At 50.7% G+C, this 13,173-nt stretch overlaps 1 protein-coding gene across 1 annotated transcript; it reads left to right on the top strand.

Annotated features, from left to right (window-relative positions):
* Positions 1–1,124: 1,124 nt before the first annotated feature.
* LOC142398488 (armadillo repeat-containing protein 1-like) lies at positions 1,125–12,090 on the top strand. Its single transcript, XM_075482491.1, has 7 exons — positions 1,125–1,243; positions 4,578–4,771; positions 5,532–5,623; positions 8,570–8,759; positions 8,854–8,970; positions 9,065–9,139; positions 9,977–12,090. Exons 2-7 carry the CDS (start codon positions 4,610–4,612, stop codon positions 10,166–10,168), a joined length of 828 nt encoding a protein of 275 aa, XP_075338606.1. The 5' UTR covers positions 1,125–1,243; positions 4,578–4,609; the 3' UTR covers positions 10,169–12,090.
* Positions 12,091–13,173: the final 1,083 nt, after the last annotated feature.

The raw sequence follows: 13,173 nt of genomic DNA, 5'->3' as shown, positions 1-13,173 counted from the left end.
GAGATGGTCGCAGACTTCAGGAAATCCACAGCCCCCCTGCCCCCCCTCGCCCTCACTGACACCCCCATCACCACTGCGGACTGTCACCGGTTCCTCGGCACCACCATCACCCGGGACCTCAATTGGGAGCTGACCGTCAGCTCCCTCACCAGGAAGGCCCAGCAGAGGATGTAGTTCCTGCGACAGCTGAGGAAGGCCAAGCTGCCGGCTCAGCTGCCGGCCCAGCTGCCGGCCCAGCTGCCGGCCCGGCTGATGGTGCAGTTCTACACGGCCATCATGGAGTCCATCCTCTGCTCCTCCATCACGGTGTGGTATCCCGGGGCCTCTGCCAGGAACAGACTCAGACTGCAGCGAGTTGTGCGCTCCGCTAAGAAGGTGATCGGCTGCACCTCTCCAGGACTATGGGGCGAGCAGGTCGGATCACAGCTGACCCTTCTCTATTTGAACCACTCCCCTCGGGCAGGAGGCTTCGGTCCATTCGGACCAGAACCTCCCGTCACAAAAACAGTTCTTTCCCCCCTTGCAGTCGGACTTATGAACACTTCATAATCACCTCATAACCTGCCCCAGTCACTTTACCATCATTAAAACTGCACTAATGAAGCTGCACTGTTGTTGCTCTGCACACTGTAAACTGTGTATTGTTGTACACACCTTGTACATTTTATATTCATATATTTTTATTCTTTATTTTTTATCCTATGTTACATGTTTGCACCTTACGCTGCAGCAAATTCCTAGTCAGTGAACACTGTTCACTAACAATGGCAATAAAACTGATTTTGATTCTGATCTGATAAAGCAAGTGGAATTTTACAACTTAACCATTGTTACATGGTATGAAAGCCCGTTTCCGCCACTTAATAAAAATAAATTTAGAAATACTATCTCATAATTAAACGGGCTTCCATAGTATGGAGACACCCGTCTGAAACTTTGGGCGGATCTTTTTGTATTTTGGTCCTTTCTCTGCAGGTGTCGCTGAAGTTTTGAGAGAAACCGGTTTCCATCAGTTTACTGGCGTGTTCAGGGCGTGGGACCTTTAAACCTTACAAACCCGCGGCTCATTGGTCCGCTGTAATCACATGACCTCCAGCTGTCCAATCACAGGCTGCGATGTTGGAAGGTCCCCGCCCTGGTTTCTCTTCAGCAGGAAGAACCGATGCTCGGAGTTGGGCGGCTTCAGAGAGAAGACACGAGCGGATAAAAGTTCGAGAAGCAGCGCGTGCCGCCATCAGCCACGGTAAGGAGAACGCAAACGGAGCCCGGTGCTCACGTGGCCCCCCGAAGCGGCGCGAGAGCGACAGAGTAGAGGCCAAGCCGAGCGCTGACGTCAGCACCGTTAGCATTAGCATTAGCATCCAGCAGGGCGGCTCAGATGTTCTGACCCGAACACACCGCCACAGACCCGTGTCCGTAAGACGCTGGTGGTCATTTAATCTGAAATAAATGAATACGTCACCTCACCTTAGTTTTATTTCATGTCAAACAGTTTGAATTCATATTTCATCTTCTCTCTCATTGGCTCAATTTAATTTGTTGATAAACATCCTCTGACCAACAAGCCAAATTCCTGCAAAATATGTGGGAAAAGTTTCAGTGCGAGTAGAAACTTACCGCTCCATCCCAGACGCCTCCGAGCCCAGAGAAGTGGACACCTCTGGACCAGGTTACCAACAGGCTAACATCAGGTTAACATCAGGTTAACATCAGGTTAACACCAGGCTAACATCAGGCTAACATCAGGTTAACACCAGGCTAACACCAGGCTAACACCAGGTTAACATCATGTTAACATCAGGTTAACATCAGGTTAACACCAGGCTAACACCAGGTTAACACCAGGCTAACATCAGGCTAACATCAGGTTAACATCAGGCTAACACCAGGCTAACACCAGGCTAACACCAGGTTAACACCAGGTTAACACCATGTTAACACCAGGCTAACACCAGGCTAACACCAGGCTAACATCAGGCTAACACCAGGCTAACATCAGGCTAACACCAGGTTAACATCATGTTAACATCAGGCTAACATCAGGTTAACATCAGGTTAACATCAGGTTAACACCAGGCTAACACCAGGCTAACACCAGGTTAACACCAGGTTAACATCATGTTAACACCAGGCTAACATCAGGCTAACATCAGGCTAACACCAGGCTAACACCAGGCTAACATCAGGTTAACACCAGGTTAACATCAGGCTAACATCAGGTTAACACCAGGTTAACACCAGGCTAACATCAGGTTAACATCAGGTTAACATCAGGCTAACACCAGGCTAACACCAGGCTAACACCAGGTTAACATCAGGTTAACACCAGGCTAACATCAGGTTAACACCAGGCTAACACCAGGTTAACACCAGGCTAACACCAGGCTAACACCAGGCTAACATCAGGTTAACACCATGTTAACATCAGGCTAACATCAGGTTAACACCAGGCTAACATCAGGTTAACATCAGGTTAACACCAGGCTAACATCAGGCTAACATCAGGTTAACATCAGGCTAACATCAGGCTAACATCAGGTTAACATCAGGTTAACATTAGGCTAACATCATGTTAACATCAGGCTAACATCAGGCTAACACCAGGTTAACATCAGGTTAACACCAGGCTAACATCAGGCTAACACCAGGCTAACACCAGGCTAACATCAGGCTAACATTAGACTAACATCATGTTAACATCAGGTTAACACCAGGCTAACATCAGGCTAACACCAGGTTAACATCAGGTTAACACCAGGCTAACACCAGGCTAACACCAGGCTAACATCAGGTTAACATCAGGCTAACATCAGGCTAACATTAGGCTAACATCAGGCTAATATTAGACTAACATCATGTTAACATCAGGCTAACATCAGGTTAACACCAGGCTAACATTAGACTAACATTAGGCTAACATCAGGCTAACACCAGGTTAACATCAGGCTAACACCAGGTTAACATCAGGTTAACACCAGGCTAACATCAGGCTAACACCAGGCTAACACCAGGCTAACATCAGGTTAACATCAGGCTAACATCAGGTTAACATCAGGCTAACATCAGGCTAACATTAGGCTAACATTAGACTAACATCATGTTAACATCAGGCTAACATCAGGCTAACACCAGGTTAACATCAGGTTAACATCAGGTTAACATCATGTTAACACCAGGTTAACACCAGGCTAACACCAGGCTAACACCAGGCTAACTTCAGGCTTCTTCTCTGCACAGTAAAGCCTGTGAATGGAACTCTGGATCGTGGTGCTGGACAAAGGTTTCCCACAGTAATCCCTTGTCCGTGTACTTCTATCAGCTGCTGATGAATGAGGGTTCTGGATGCAGCGCCGTCTGAGGGATCAGAGGTCACGGGGGTCCAGCTTATAGCATGTGTACACCAAGAGCAACCTACGCTAACTGAGCGACCAGAGCGGATTCCAGCGATTAAACTCAAGCTAACATTATGGTAATGAGCTATGACGCGGTTTGGCGAAAATCAATGACAATCCACAGATTGTAGGGGTTCGCGGAAACAGACGTGTAAACTTTGGTTCCTTGTTCCTACGTATTTATTTAACTAATTTTTATGTAGAACATGCACGTGTATGTTGTTTAATGTTACTGATGTGAATTTGCTATAGATCTCAAAAACCCGAGTACAGCCTGGCATGCTTGCTGAAGATGATACAGTATGTGTATGTACGATGAGTAAAGAACTGCGTTTGGTTGATGCTGATGGTGTTTTTTACGTGTTAAGTGCATCCACCAGGTGGCAGTAATACTTCATATTAGACTCTTGCTTTTCCGAGACAAACTATCCGGTCTTGACACTATGCTCGTCTTCCGAAGTGAAGAGCCAGTTGTTAAAGTCTTTTGTTTGAAGAAAGATCGTGTTCCTCTCAAAAGAGCGGGGGTGCTGCACAGCCAAATGTGACGTCACGAGCGAACAAAGCTACCAAAGCTAATTCTCAAGCGAAGCTTCTCCAGCTACCTCCGCTACCAGGCAGCGTAGCTCGCCCTTGGTGTACACGCAGCATGAAACTCCTCCAGATTCCCTGAATGCTTTCATGATATTCTGCTCTGCAGAGGGAGAAATACGCAGATCCCTTCCAGTCTTTCTCCGAGGAACATTGTTTTAAACACATTTGTGGACAAGCTGGAGATCCTCTGAGCATCTCTGCTCCTCAGACTCAGCCTGTCATGGAGGCTGCTGTAGGACCAGATCCTGGTTACAGTCAGCTGTTTGAAAATCAGAGTTTATTTCCACTCGTTCTCATCCCTGAACTGCCTTGTCCCAACTGTTTCAGGTCAGAAATGTAAAACTGGATGTTTGTTCACAGATGAAATGGAGCTCAGACTGTCATAAGATCGTCTGTTTCTGTTTGATACAAACAATCTAGTAATCGCATGTCTTTCTGTGACGGAAAACATAAATTCACATGATGTTTCCTTTCGGGTAATAGTTAGTCAGCTCTGTTGCTGGATATATTTCTGATCTCATGGTTCTGAGAGGGTGTGGCTCCTGAACGCTGCCCACTCTGACACAGTCTGTTTGTCGCCGCCCCCCCCCTCAGGTGTTTCTTGTATGGGTGAGTGAGCGTCAGCCATGAGCGGTGAGCCGGACGCGCTGGCCGTGGTCAACCAGCTGAGGGACCTGGCAGCGGATCCCATGAACCGCAGAGCCATCGTCCAGGACCAGGGCTGCCTTCCAGGACTCATCCTGTTTCTGGACCACCCAAACCCTCAGGTGGTCTACTCTGCCCTTCTGGTAAGTCAGGTGATGGGACTTAAGTCCTGCTTAGATAAGAAGCTGGATGCTGTTACAGGTGAAGATGGGATTCAGGTGTCTGATTGCTGTGTAGAGAGAAGCTATGGAGTCCAGATGTTTGTGCACATCATGACATCTGGCGGTCAGGTGGAGGATACTAATCTATCTGCCCTACACTGAAGGACATCCTTTAAAGGAGCTCCTTTCTCCTCCAACACATTCAATACATTTGCATCACAAAATCGTCCGTCCAGAAAAAGTCAGTCACAATCGCTTTTTGCCTCCCTTCATTTCAATGCGTACAGCCGCGCCTGTTACGGTGTTTGCTGCTCGGTCTGCACAGCAGGCAGTGATACGAAGGGAGAGAAAATAGGGCCAAGTGATTGTGAGGTCTGACTTTTTCCTGGAGAACCATTTTGTGATGCAAATGTATTACTCTGTTGAACGCATATTGTTCTGAGAAGCAAAACGCTTTATTTTTTAAACCCCAGCCAACTAGCCGGACTACCTTCATCAACACCAAAACGAGGCTGGAACTCTGCTCACAGGACGCAGCAGGGGGTAAGAAGATGTTCAGAAATGATGTTGCTGATATGGGATGTTACACAGCTTCATGTCAGAAGAGGCGAACTGTCCCTTTAAAGCCAAGCTGCAACAGTGACACACTGACATCACAACACCTGAGAACTAAATGAAAGAAAAGGACATAATGAGGTTCTGGTTCCTCCCTCCGTCTGACTGCTTCTGCTTGTTTCTCCAGGCGATCCGATATCTGGCAGAATGTCGAGCCAACCAGGAGAAGCTGAGGGGGGAGCTGGGGATGATGCTGAGCCTCCAGAACGTGATGCACAAGTGAGTGAGACGCTTACCTGGACGGCCGTCTGTGGTCCAGTCATTTCACTTTGTGTCTGACTGGCATCTAAAGATAAACATCTTTTACATCCAAGTCCAGCTGGTCACTCATCAGAAGCAGGTGTGCTTCTGCCCTGTGGGACCGCTCTCAGTGCCGGGCTGAAGGTTAAGGCCTCAGTCTGCTTCTCCGTCGCTATCCATCAAGCCGTCTCCGTAGTCCTTCCTTTCCAAGTTCTCCGTCGGGCTGTGAGGGCCGTGGTCCCGAGTTCCCGAGGGCCCTGGTCCCTAGTTCCCGAGGGCCGTGGTCCCGAGTTCCCGAGGGCCCTGGTCCCTAGTTCCCGAGGGCCGTGGTCCCTAGTTCCCGAGGGCCGTGGTCCCTAGTTCCCGAGGGCCCTGGTCCCTAGTTCCCGAGGGCCGTGGTCCCTAGTTCCCGAGGGCCGTGGTCCCTAGTTCCCGAGGGCCGTGGTCCCTAGTTCCCGAGGGCCGTGGTCCCGAGTTCCCGAGGGCCGCGGTCCCGAGTTCCCGAGGGCCGCGGTCTCTAGTTCCCGAGGGCCGCGGTCTCTAGTTCCCGAGGGCCGCGGTCTCTAGTTCCCGAGGGCCGCGGTCTCTAGTTCCCGAGGGCCGCGGTCTCTAGTTCCCGAGGGCGGTGGTCCCCCCGTTCCCGAGGGTCGCGGTCCCGAGTTCCCGAGGGCCGCGGTCTCTAGTTCCCGAGGGCCGCGGTCTCTAGTTCCCGAGGGCCGCGGTCTCTAGTTCCCGAGGGCCGCGGTCTCTAGTTCCCGAGGGCCGCGGTCTCTAGTTCCCGAGGGCCGCGGTCTCTAGTTCCCGAGGGCGGTGGTCCCCCCGTTCCCGAGGGTCGCGGTCCCTAGTTCCCGAGGGCCGCGGTCCCGAGTTCCCGAGGGCCGCGGTCTCTAGTTCCCGAGGGCCGCGGTCTCTAGTTCCCGAGGGCCGCGGTCTCTAGTTCCCGAGGGCCGCGGTCTCTAGTTCCCGAGGGCCGCGGTCTCTAGTTCCCGAGGGCGGTGGTCCCCCCGTTCCCGAGGGTCGCGGTCCCTAGTTCCCGAGGGCCGCGGTCCCGAGTTCCCGAGGGCCGCGGTCTCTAGTTCCCGAGGGCCGCGGTCTCTAGTTCCCGAGGGCCGCGGTCCCGAGTTCCCGAGGGCCGCGGTCCCGAGTTCCCGAGTTCCCGAGGGCCGTGGTCCCTAGTTCCCGAGGGCCGTGGTCCCGAGTTCCCGAGGGCCGTGGTCCCGAGTTCCCGAGGGCCGTGGTCCCGAGTTCCCGAGGGCCGTGGTCTCTAGTTCCCGAGGGCCGTGGTCCCTTGTTCCCGAGGGCCGTGGTCCCGAGTTCCCGAGTTCCCGGGGGCCGTGGTCCCTAGTTCCCGGGGGCCGTGGTCCCTAGTTCCCGGGGGGCGTGGTCCCGAGTTCCCGAGGGCCGTGGTCCCTAGTTCCCGGGGGGCGTGGTCCCTAGTTCCCGGGGGCCGTGGTCCCTAGTTCCCGAGGGCCGTGGTCCCTAGTTCCCGGGGGCCGTGGTTCCTAGTTCCCGGGGGCCGTGGTCCCTAGTTCCCGAGGGCCGCGGTCCCTAGTTCCCGGGGGCCGTGGTCCCTAGTTCCCGAGGGCCGCGGTCCCTAGTTCCTCAGGGCCGTGGAAATGATGTTGTTAGCCAACCAATCACAACCCTTGCAGTCTCCGCGAGTCTCCACCTCCTTGACGGATAGATAGGAGAGCGTCTCCGGGAGGGTCTCTGTAAGTCCATAAACCAGGCTTTAGTCATACGATCAGAGCGTGGTGATTTCAGACAGTTCAACACTTCAGAACCTGAACATATTCGGTCTCCTGTGAGCTAAACCAGAACGGAGACGGGTTTCCTCACAGATGAGCAGGGAGATGGGGGCATGAAGCGGCAGCACGGCAGGCTGCAGGGTCCGGTTCAGAACCCGGGAAGGTGGTCCCGCAGTGTGAAGCCAGCTGTGCTTCCTTTGGTCGGTTACGGTCCGTCAGCTGGAGATGGAACTGTGAACGGGAGGCTCTAACTGAACGCTGTTTGGAGCTCTGAGAGTTCACGGTTAGGGCTGCACAATATATCCCATTTTAATCACGATAACGATATTGGCTTCCCGCGATCAAATTCGCGTGATCGAGCGATATTTAAAATGCGTCATTCCGTCCATAGAACGCTCCATATTAAAGGTATTTTCAAAGATCCTCCGCTTTAACCCTCTGGTGTTTTTTAAAGCCAACTTATCGCTCCGTAAACCACTGTCTGATCACATGCCTCCATGAGCCAATCAGAGCTGCTCCCTGCACCGCGCAGTTTAGTTTCTAGATGTAGACGCTAGTTACAGAGGACAAAGTAACGTGGCGAACACACCACAGCAGGTAGCAGTCGCTCTTATGAGCTATAAACAATCTTAACAGAGAAAACCAAAAATGTCTAACGTGGCCGAGGCCGAGAACCGGATCGTCATCCATTGTGTGGAAGCATTTTGGGTTCGAGGCGAGTGACACAACACAAGAAAAGGTGATGTGCAAAGAGTGCCGTACGGTTGTGTTGGCGCCACGAAGCAACACAACGAACCTCTTTAGCCACTTAAAAACATCATAAAGTTAAATACGATGAATGTATGAGGACCAAGAAATGCGTTGCAAAGACTAATCATCCCACAGCATCAACTCAGGCATCCATGGAAGTGAGCCTCTTTAGCGCATCACCATACCCAAGCACCTCCCAAAGACACCGTGAGATAACCAATGCGTCGCATTTCATTAAAATCAACAAATAATCGTGATAATCATTTTGGCCATTATCGTGCAGCCCTATTCACGGTGAAGCAGGACGACATTCGGCACCTTAGAAGTGAAAGAATCTGTAACTATCCCGTATGATGAGTCCCAAACACCTGCCAACGCTGACCTGACAGCAAACCTGGTTCTGCTCTGGTCTCATCTGCTGCCGCAGGTCGACGACTCCCGGAGAGACCAAGCTGCTGGCGTCTGAGATCTACGAGCTGCTGCAGGCGTCCCACGGCGGCCCACCGGGGCCGGCCGAGGAGCCCGCGGGCAGCCGCCGGAAGGCCCAGTTCTTCCTGGGCTCCAGCAACAAGAGAGCCAAGACCGTCATCCTGCACATCGACGGGCTGGACGACTCGGTGAGCCCGACTCTGTAGTTCAGCAGCAGCTCTGTGGCGGGCGGGACCCGGTCCGGCTCGGGTGTGTGATCTGTGTGACGTCATGTGTCGGCAGGGCCGCCGGAGTCTGTGCGAGGAGGCGCTGCTGAAGATCAGAGGGGTCATCAGCTTCACCTTCCAGATGGCAGTGAAGAGGTGCATCGTCCGGATCCGCTCGGACCTGAAGGCCGAGGTGAGGCGGGCCGGGCCCGCGGGTTCCATAGAACCGCTGATGAGATGCATCAACAGTAAATATGAGTGTTTAACGGCGCGGTTTGTGTGTTCAGGCGGTGGTGTGTGCGATCGCCTCCACGCAGGTGATGAAGGCGCAGCAGGTGGTGAAGGCCGAGAACGGAGACGAGGTCAGTTTCATCCTGGTTCTGGGCAGCTCGAATGTTTGACCCACTCATGATGCTGTTTACTGTCACATGCTGATGACCAATGAAATTCTATCTTTGTGACTTCTCTTCACACAACTGAACTGAGATAAAGGAACGAACTGAACTCGTACAGTAGTCGGATCATTTTCTGTTTGTGAGACGTTACTCATTAGAGATTTATGGAGGTAGTAATGTTTACCGCCAGCAGAGGGTGGTGTCTGCAGATAGAACATCTGCTGTGGTTCCCACCAAAAGTGGTTCCCACCAGCTGTGGTTCCCATCAAGGTTCATTCTGACGCCATCAGGGTTCTGAAAAAGTGATGATATCAGTCATATTTCACATGTTTGCATGATTACAGAGAACAGTGAGATAGCAGCTGGAGCCTGAAAGCAGATAATCAGGGAGTAAACAGCCCCGCCGGCCTTCCACTGCTTATTCTGCCTCATTCAGAACCGCCTCATTCAGAACCGCCTCATTCAGAACCGCCTCATTCAGAACCGTGTCTCTGATCCTGGACTCGTGGAACCGATGAGCGGCGTGTTCCTCCATTACGTCCTTGTTGAAGCTCAGTTTTTAGTTGAGTCCAGATGTTAGCAGGTGTTGGTTCTAACACATCACAGGGTTGGTGCTGGTCCGGGTCCAGTGCTCCTGCCTGGAAGTCCATTCTAAGGCTGATTGAGCACATTGAACTTTAAGATCTTGAAGATTATTGTGATGATCAGTAACGGTTGAGTGGGCCCACGTCACTGCCCTGTGGCACCACCCACGGTATCAGATGCAGGTCCAACAGTCACTGTTTTCCCTGTCGCTCTCTCCAGGTTCTGATCCCGTTTGCTGAGGACGGTTCTGTGGTGGTGGAGCAGAATGTGGACCTGCCAGACTACCTGCCAGAGGACGAGAGTCCTTCCGAAGAGCCCGACAAGGCGGTGAGCCGGGTGGGATCGGGCCAGGACGGAGCCAGCTGGCTGGGAGCTGCCACCAACTTCCTGTCCCGTTCCTTCTACTGGTGATCCGGCCCCTCCGCGTCCCCCCTCTGGCCCATTTAATCTCCTCTCAGAACCAAAACCTACCAGCTGCCAAATGTCACGCCTGAACAGACGGAGCACGGCCACGGGGAGCCGGTCCTCCAGCCAGCAGGACTTCAGTTCTGACCCAAACCAGATTGTCTTAACGAGCAGGAAGAATCCTGCAGCGACCCGAACAAACGCAGTCAGAACACAGAGCCTCCAACAGGAAACTCGAGTCTTCCTGCATTTACCTTTTTATTTATTCCGCCGAGCGACCAACTGACGCCTTGTTCTGACGCGTTGGAAAGTCGGTTCTGATCCGCAAACACAAACGTCTTCTGTCTCAGCTCAGGAGTCAAACTTTAAAAGAAAAAGAAGAAACTGTTCAGGGCTCAGCTTCAGATTTCAGGTCTTAATCAGAACCACATGTTCTGTGGCCCGTGGGAGCGGTTCCCCCAGCCGGACCTCCACATGTTTACAGCTGTTTTACTGTCCATCAGACATTGTTCCACAGAACTCTGCTGTTTCAGTCGCCGTTCAGTCTGATGGCCAAAACGCGGCAGATTTGACCTTTGACCTCGGTGTTACACCCCGTCATCGACAGCTTCTTCCTCTCTGGACCAATCAGAAGCTCCGAGTTGATTATTTCCAAAACACAGAAGCGGGTTTACGATGAAGAACCAAAAGAACTGAATCTGAAACACAAATCAATTTGTGTTCCCGGAGCCGCCAGGTGTGTGCTCGTAGCTCCGCCCACAGCTCAGTCTGTGGTCCAATCACATTCAGGGCAGGTTGCCAGATGCTAACAGGATGTTCGGTTCCTAAAGACCATCGGTTTGTGTCCGTTCTCATCTGGAAAGCAGATGTGTGGTGGAGCCGCTGGCTTCAGTAGGAGATTCGGTTCAGTGTTACCAAAGACTCGTTGGTTTGTACAGTCTGTAGTTTTAATCATGATGCGTTAACTTATTGGGATTCTACTCTGTTACTGATTCAGCCTTCATTTTGGTTTGTTCCTTTGGCTTCAGATGTTCCTTTAAAGTCTCATGTTGGAATAAATCAGTGTTTGTATTCTATGAGCTGGCTGAATAAAGTCATTCCTGTAAAAATACTGCAGAAGAAGAGCTTCGAAGTTTCTGCAGAGCATCGTGCCACCGACACCTGAACCCGTCGGCCCATGTCCCATCATACCCACAAAGTAACCACGGCAGCAGCAGCCTGTTGCACGTTTTAAGTTCCCAGTTGGAGAAATCAACAATCCCATCAGGACGATCCCATCAGGACGATCCCATCAGGACGATCCCATCAGGACGATCCCATCAGGACGATCCCATCAGGACGATCCCATCAGGACGATCCCCTGCCCTGTGGACCCTGTGGACCCTGTGGACCGAAGACAAGTTTCGGTGCAATCTGTTGGTTTCCTTAGCTAGGAAATTGTTTTTGAATTGGCTCCATATGAACGAATTGGATTATTTTGTAAATAATTATGATTACAATGAATTGAATTCCAATTGGCTTGAATTGGACTTTATTATTTAAGTGCCTTGAGATGACATTTGTTGTATTTGGCGCTATATAAATAAAACTGAATTGAATTTAATTGAATTGTGGAACCCAAAGTGCTTCACTAACAACTTAAATGAATTAAAGATTAAAGCAGTTTGCAAACAGCAGCGAAGTAACAGAACTAATCTGTTCTTAAAGCTGAATGAACATAAGAGGAAGACCTAAAGAAAAGCTAAAAACTGGACCGGCTGCCCGACCCCGGTGCACCCGCATGTGTTCGTCCTCCTCAGGTCGGGTTCTGAAGCTGAGAACCTTAACACTGGTTCCCGTGACGTGTCCTTCATCGTAGTCGTTGTCAGGGCTGCTCTGTGTGTTGTACCGATGGGTCCTTAAAGTCTGAATAAAGTCTGAAAAAAGTCTTTGTGCGGCGCACTGATGACTGTCTGTTTCTGGAGCTGAACTGTGGGCCCAACAGAACGAGGCTCAGAGGCCAAAGAAATGAAAACATCTTAAATCTGCTGGAATCCGCAGAACTTTAACAGCACACATCTGTACATTAAGCAGATGAAACAATATTAAACACTTTTGATCATTAGAATAAAAAATCTATTGTTTAACCTGCAAAGTAGATCATGCTGGAAACCCACCTGTGAAAGTTTTGGTTCCCTCCGCTCCACAGTCACGCTTCCCTGAGGTGGGTAACAGCCTGAGGTCAGGGGTCAGAGCAGCACCAATGAGGAACTGCTGTCCAGATAGGTGAGATAGCAGGTTTTTTTCTGGTGCTGGTGGCAGGAGTGGAGCTGAAGGACCAGCCAGCACAGCCCCCAAAAACCAGGCATGCAAAGAAGCAGTTAGCACAGAGATACTCATTGTGCGGCTCCTCAAGCTCTAATTGGTGGCTCGGACTCGCATAGTAGCTTATAACAATATGCTAACAATAACAATACATTTTTTCAAATAACACAGCGAATACTGAACAGTATTAAGTATTTGTATTAAGTTTGCGTTTTTGTAATATTAAGTATTTTTATTAAGTATTAATTAAGGCTTAATGGTGTTTCCTAAAGGGGGCACACTGTTAAACCTGGCAACGCAGCCCGTTTAAACCACCGTCACACTTGACCGCAGAGCACGCTAGCTCCTTTAGCCAACGTGATATGCAGGCACAATGGATTGGTTTTTAATTTAAAAAGGGCAAAAACCAACACAAAAACCATGCTCATCCTGAATGTCTCACTATGATTACAACAACAAACTACAAACACAACATAAACATAAAAGAAAGTCAAGGACATGCACGCCAGCTTCCACTCATCCCAGTATTAAGGTAAATGTGGTCTGAATTGAAAATGTATTGGCTGTGTTGTTTCTTTTTTTGTGGGATGTTTTATATGTAGAAATGCATATTTGCAAAAGGGGACTTTAGTGTGTTGTGGTAAAAGTGGCTCTTCCCTTGATTTAGCTCTGCCAATGTGGCTCTGGAGAAAAAAATAGTGAGTATC

The sequence above is a fragment of the Odontesthes bonariensis genome, chromosome 14 (assembly GCF_027942865.1).
Source record: "Odontesthes bonariensis isolate fOdoBon6 chromosome 14, fOdoBon6.hap1, whole genome shotgun sequence".
Taxonomy (NCBI): domain Eukaryota; kingdom Metazoa; phylum Chordata; class Actinopteri; order Atheriniformes; family Atherinopsidae; genus Odontesthes; species Odontesthes bonariensis.
The sequence above is the reverse complement of the archived record's forward strand: the minus strand, read 5'-3'. Positions and strand labels throughout refer to the sequence as shown.